Source organism: Olea europaea, unplaced genomic scaffold, assembly GCF_002742605.1.
Source record: "Olea europaea var. sylvestris unplaced genomic scaffold, O_europaea_v1 scaffold608, whole genome shotgun sequence".
In the NCBI taxonomy this organism is placed as follows: Eukaryota; Viridiplantae; Streptophyta; class Magnoliopsida; order Lamiales; family Oleaceae; genus Olea; species Olea europaea.
The window spans coordinates 441,905-448,565 of record NW_019264430.1 but is presented as its reverse complement, the minus strand read 5'-3'; the positions used below and the strand labels follow the sequence as shown (position 1 = coordinate 448,565).

General features: G+C 35.5%; 1 protein-coding gene across 4 annotated transcripts; it reads right to left on the bottom strand.

Moving 5' to 3' along the window:
• Positions 1-988: 988 nt before the first annotated feature.
• LOC111389682 (ER membrane protein complex subunit 6-like) lies at positions 989-5,855 on the bottom strand. 4 transcript variants are annotated; one of them, XM_023014623.1, is made up of 4 exons: positions 5,698-5,854; positions 4,489-4,634; positions 3,605-3,796; positions 989-1,733 (listed from the first exon to the last, which is right to left on the bottom strand). In XM_023014623.1, exons 2-4 carry the CDS (start codon positions 4,600-4,602, stop codon positions 1,725-1,727), a joined length of 315 nt encoding a protein of 104 aa, XP_022870391.1. In that variant the 5' UTR covers positions 4,603-4,634; positions 5,698-5,854; the 3' UTR covers positions 989-1,724. The 4 variants fall into 4 exon arrangements, with proteins under 4 accessions (XP_022870391.1, XP_022870389.1, XP_022870392.1 ...); XM_023014621.1 differs by lacking the exon at positions 989-1,733 and adding an exon at positions 2,105-2,277 and having other exon boundaries at positions 5,698-5,855; XM_023014624.1 differs by lacking the exon at positions 989-1,733 and adding an exon at positions 3,111-3,379.
• Between the last annotated feature and the right edge of the window lie 806 nt (positions 5,856-6,661).

The window sequence follows — 6,661 nt, the reverse complement described above, 5'->3', positions numbered from 1 at the left end:
AAAAAAGTGAGGCATGATTTAATGGTGCAGTGAAATGGCGTATTTGGGGGTTATAAGGGTTTGCAAAACGTCGCACCTTTTCAAGCTATGGAAGAAAACAATGATTGAAATTCTTGAGAATTTCGAATGTTGCTGGAAACACAAAGTGAATATGGCAAAATTTAATAATTGGTATTAATTCTGCCATATTGGGGGGTAATTGTTGACACATAAAAATTCAGCCCAAATCGAACGGCTCAAGGAATGAAGCCCAATTGGAGGATCCCCAAATCAGATAGCCAAAAGAACGAAGCCCAATCAAACAATTCAAGATGAAGGCCCAAATAGGGAGGCCCAAGAACGCGGTAACGCCATCGCCCAAGTTTGCAAGTCGCCCAGAATCTGAGCGAATGGAGTGCCATGCAGTCGTCCAGAACTGTTACTCTATTCTCGCCCAAACCTTCAAGTCGCCCAAGGTCTTAGCAAACATAAAGCGTTGTGGTTATCAAGAAGAGCAGTTATCAAAGCAATTATTAAAGCATCCCTATCACGTTCCACGATTCAAGGAATTCAATCGAAAACGGTTGAATGACGAAGAGTAATGGTAGCAGTTAAAAAAGCCAGTTTTCATGACAAGCTGGCCATTACGAGGAAAGTGGGCAGTTGTAAAACGATCAAGCAGTTTTTAAACAGTTGATCACAAAGAGATCATCCATGGAGTATAAAAGGGAGAAAAGACATAAAGCAAAAGGACCGAATCAAAAACTCTCGAACAAAGAACATGTAATTTTAAATTCCTTAGCTTAGACTTGAACACTTTTTTCAGTAACTCGTGTGCTTGCACCCCTTGGAAGCATTTTGTTTTTGATTTCCAATTGTAAAGTCATCGCCAATAAAAGAACACCCCTTTTTGGGACTTTGTCTCAAGAGGTTTGTCCCTTACACAATCATCTTATCCTTTTTAATTGTTAGCGACTAACCCGCGTGAAACACCACCATTTCTTCTTGTACTAAACCAACAATATAGAAGAATAACATTACTTGTACATAGAGAGTTACCAAAAATTTACAGATAAATGAGGTGTCAATAAAAGAGTTGAGAAGGGTTTCTCTTTTAATTTGATTGAAGAAATTTTAATCTCATAACATCATATGTACATAAATGTGCAAATGTATAAGTGATCACTTATAAAATGATTCAATCTACATATGACCCCCAACCAGTGGGCCAATTGACCCAAATACGTCATCTTTTGAAAATAATTCATTTTCTCAATCCATTTGGCATTTACTCAACTCTCTTTATAAATTCAAAAGTACGAGGATTATTTGAAAAGTGTAGTTAAAATTAGAAGAAATCTTAGATTATCTATTGCCATTTTGTGTAGAACTCTGAGAAAGCTCAATCCACCAATCTTGTTCATGTGACCAACTCTCGTCAAATCTCATTCTATTCTAAATCCAAACGCCCCTTCTATTGAGCCAAAAGCTCCTTCAACCTTTGTTGACCCGTATGGATTTGAGGACAAGCTCTCTATCCCATTGTTTTGATAACCGTCCTTTAGCTTCTTCTATCTCTGAGAAGGAATTGGTTGAACAAGATGTTGCATGTATGGAAAGACTCGAGGCCGACTTGGACGAGAAGATGTTAATCTTACTTCTACTATAATTCCCCATGACCCTTATCCTCATTATTTACTTATCATGGTCTGATCTAAACTTGAAAGGAACTCCTTCAATATAACTCAAACACCCTACATGATAAGGGTAAGGATTACAAGTGGTTAAATCTTTCTACAATTCTACCACCAACATCTATAAATACATAACCAAGACTTATTATCTAGGTACATTTTTCATTAATTCCAATTGATAGCCTCACGCATAAATTCTCTCTCTAACTTAAGCATCGGAGGAATGACGAGGACACACCTCGACACCTTTGTTTCAGGTATTGGAAGACTCGCTCGCAGTCAATCTCAGTCATCAAGCTCGAAAAATAACAAGTGTGATCTTTGGTAGCATCAATAGGTTTTGATAGTAAGACCAACTGAATTTACAAAATTAATAGTGCAGCTCCCAAGTACCCTGTACCGTCAGGTTAATTTACAGGCAAAAGGCCCGATTGAAAATAAATTTATCTTTCTGATTTAACAGTAAAAAGGCAGAAGAGGAACATCCTATTGATTTGAAGTCCTACTAAAGCACCCAGAAAAAAATTGAATATAAAAAACTCTGCTGATAGTCATAAAATATGTAAATATAAAAATAAGAATACGTCCAAAAGAGCACGAAAGACTGCAAGAACCAAAAAGAATTGTGATCAGATCTCTTACCATCGGAAACTAACACATTGATGCAATTTAAAACATATGCACGATCATGAATGAGCCATTGGGATATATATTCCTTTAACAGTCTACATGAAGACAAGGTAATACAAAAATGAAGGCAACATTTGGTTTGACTTGTGAGAACCACCATACACTGCAAAACTCCGAATGTTTGGAGGGAGGGAGCACCTAGTCTATATGCACCTACTTACTAGTTATTACAAAAAAAAATTGATCAAGGAGAGAAGATTTCTCAACCAATTAACTAAGGTGCTATATATCGGTATATCAATAGTATTTTTACAACTTTGGGATTTTTATTCTTGTATTGTTCTGTTAAAAGTGATTGAGAAATAGCAGAATAACCAAATTTATTTAGTAAGTAAAATGTTAATACAAAATCATACCATTTTTTCATTTTGTTGCGTATATGACAAGGGATTTTAATTTCTAATTGGTGCCAGCACATAGTAGTGGGGCATCTATACTAGGCGTTCGTCTTCCTCTCCACAATTTGTACAGTGTTTCTCAACGGGGGTAATTTTTTGCACCTACAGCCTAAGTATAAACTAGGGCATCATAGAGGAAAGAAGCCTACTCTTATTTCAAGATTAACAATACCATGTTACTTCCTTTACTTGTATTGGGTCGCGGGGTCATTGAATGAAGTCCTCCTTTTCTCTAATTGATTGATGAACTGAAGGAACGATCTCTATCGAAGATTCTCATTCTAAAGCTGACTTCGGAAATCGAATTGAGAAAAGAGAGAGAGAGAGAGAGAGAGAGAGAGAGAGAGAGAGAGAGAGAGAGAGAGTATAGGGCCAACTCTTCTAGTTACCATTCATCGTTTCTTACGCAGTTGGACACATTCTTTATGAGCCATTCTATTACTTTGATCACATCTCCAAGGGGAAAGGGAAGGGAAATCTACTTTATGCCCCAAAGACGGTGTTGTGGTACTTGCTAGATGCAATGCAAACCACTCTTTTTCTATCCATATCAGCATTTCGTATAGAGGTTATGTCCCACTATCCCTGCCACGATGCCCGATAAAATTGGACCTATACCTTTCATTACAGGACAAAAATATTAAATTCATGTTGATGCATAAGCTTTTCCAGTTATACAACTAATCATAGAGCCCATAATAGCTGAATTTAAATCATGGGCAAAAATAAACAATTTTCACTTTTCAGTAAGTATGGAACATTATAGAGAATATTATCTTCTGAAATATCAATTATGACAAAAGGTGAGAAAAAGAACTTGATACAAGCAAAAAATAGGCATACCAGAAGTCCGCCTAGAAAGCCATCAAGTAGAATCTGGTTCCAGCTATCAAAGTAAGGACGAACATAAAACCCAGCCTTGGCAGCAATTCCTACTGAAGTAATTGCCATGACAAGGAAATAGAAGATAAATCCCCTTAAGCCAGTAAATCCCAAAAGTCCAGCAATGACTCCTCCGATAATAGACATGTGCGGCTGAAAACAAGAGAATTCCCCAGTTTCAGGATTAATATAAAACCTTGCAGTTGTGTAGAAGGGGAAAACTGAAAAGAATGTAGGCAAGTATGATTGGCTTCTAAACCAAATGGCTTAATATCTGCAGCACTAGGATGGAAATATTCTACAGTTCTTGGGAAGATGACATTTCTTAACAGGTCAATCCTCATCAGGTTCACCTTCCATTGGTGATGCACCAATAATTATATTACTAGCGCATAATATTCATAACTCAAAATACTACTCCGTTCAATGTTCATATAAGAGTTAAGCTAATCTACAAAAAATAAATAAATACTATTGCCAATTTTATAATGTTTACCTCCAAATCACTGGAAGCAAGAAATGCTTATATTAATATGATCCTGCATTTGTGGCTTAAACAAAACAATTATTACTAAAAGACAGCACAGATGAACATAAAATTATTTGTGTACGTGTTGCAAAAGCAGTTTATAATGAATATTCTCAGGTCCTGCAACAAAAATTTCTGTTTTGACAATTGGTTAGTAGAGCCAACTGCATCAGAACAATGCTATTTCCAACTGCATCCAACATCAAACTGAATAAATCAATAACCTTAAACTCAAGTGCAATCAACTTACAGCGTCAATCTATTTACCAGAGTTGCAAAATAGTATGACTTCATTTTAGTAAGATGGTGAACAAACCTGTAGTATATAATTTTCGCGTTGTTTTGCATATTTTACATTGAAAGTTGATATCTCATCTGCACCGTCACTTGATTGCTTTCTGGACACACTTGATTCATCACGACCTGCCATAGCCTTCTCTCGTCTGATTTCTAACAAGCCTTCTAAAGGATGATAAAAAGTTTGAGAAAATAAAAGACTACCGTAAACAAGCTAAGCCCTATTACATCAATATTTCCACAACACGAAAACAGTAAGAGTGTGTTTGATTGGCATGGAAAATATCACCTAGAAAAGAAAAATATTTTCCATCTTTTGTGGAAAATAAAAACCACCTCTACCCAAGGAAAATGTTTTCCTTAAAAACAAGGAAAATTAGGCATATTTTCAAAAGTTGAAAAATATTTTCCATGGAAAAAAATAGCAATCAAACACTCTAAGTAGGAATTTGGATGGAAAACTGATATTTTCCATGAAAAATAAATGTAATCAAACACACCCTAAGAGTGTGTTTGATTGACATGAAAAATATTACCTAGAAAAGAAAATATTTTCCAACTTTTGTGGAAAATAAAAACCACCTCTACCCAAGGAAAATATTTTCCTTAAAAACAAGGAAAATTAGGTATATTTTCAAAAGTTGGAAAATGTTTTCCATGGAAAAAAATAGCAATCAAACACTCCAAGTAGGAATTTGGGTGGAAAACTGATATTTTCCATGGAAAATAAATGTAGTCAAACACACCCTAAATGAATTATTCACTTAGACCATTGAGTAATAGTACGCCAATACAGTATAAAAATCTACAAAATTCCTTTTCTCACAAAATATAATCTTAAAGATTGTGTATTGCTTACTACAAAACACTTCCAACAATTTATACAAGTACACAAACATTTTTTGGTCGATTATACTCATAGTCATAGAAGATAAATTTACAATATAATTTCTTCGGTTAAATTACACATGGATGTAAAATTGAAGAAATTTGTCAGCGACTTGAAAAATATGTCTCAACTTTCAAGTTGGATCTTAAATCACGCACTGATACATAATGTGTACACAGTAACACATATATCCAAGAAAAAATAAGACGAGCGTAATCAAATCGGAGTATAAGGGAGTATTCAAGAGCACAGAAATTGAACAAGAAGAAAAGACAGGAAATATCAAAATTAAAGTAAGCAATACGAATAAAACCTATCGCACAGGCATTTAGCAGATACCTTGACGTTTACTGGAGAGGGATCACCGGTACTTAGTTCAGATTTGTCGGTGAAAATGGTTTTAAACGGCGCCGATGCTTGAGTACGACGATAAGGGAATTGGGTCTTTAGTCCTCAAAACTATTCTTATAACATCATTTGGGTCCTCAAACCTTTTTTTGAACACTTGGAGGTTATATATTTTTCGCTCAACTGCACTCCAAAAAAGTGAATTTTTTTTTTTTTAATTGAGTCAGAGTTAGATATTATTCACAATTGGGTAACTAATAGATACCTTCAATTTAATCTGAATCATGTAACTTCATCCAATTTCATCATCTAACACACATAAATCGATGACACTCTCCGACTTATCATGGCAGTCTGTTCAGGGTTCCAAAGTCAAAGATAGAAACTAAACACGAGGGTTGCGCTCGTTGCGGGACTTAACACAATACCTTACGGCACCAGCTAACTACAGTCATGCACCACTTGTGTCCACGTTCCTAAAAGCACGCTCTCTTTCAACCATCAATAAATGTTGACCATCATTTATTTCAATAAAATTCTACTTATTTCACATTACATGTGATGATCATCATTTACTAACTATTATAATATCAATTTTTGTCAACGAAATTAAGGGAAATTAACTTAACTAAAATCAAATTAATATGAAATTTATTTTTAATTTTTCTCTTTTTCAATCACAATATTTCTCTTTTTAATAGAGTTTTGCAATTGGACTAATTTACCTTGTTTTAGTTTAAAGTCATGCTACAGTACCCGCGAGAATGAGTGCGGGGTTGACACACCACCCACATGGAGGTCGGGATTATTTTACTCATGGGAGACCCACACCGGGCATGTGAGTGCGTGGTCACCCTCGAGGTCATCCTCCCGGGTCATTTGACATTTTTCTTTAGTTTATGATTTGAGAGAGAGAGAGAGAGAGAGAGAGAGAGAGAGAGAGAGAGAGAGATTT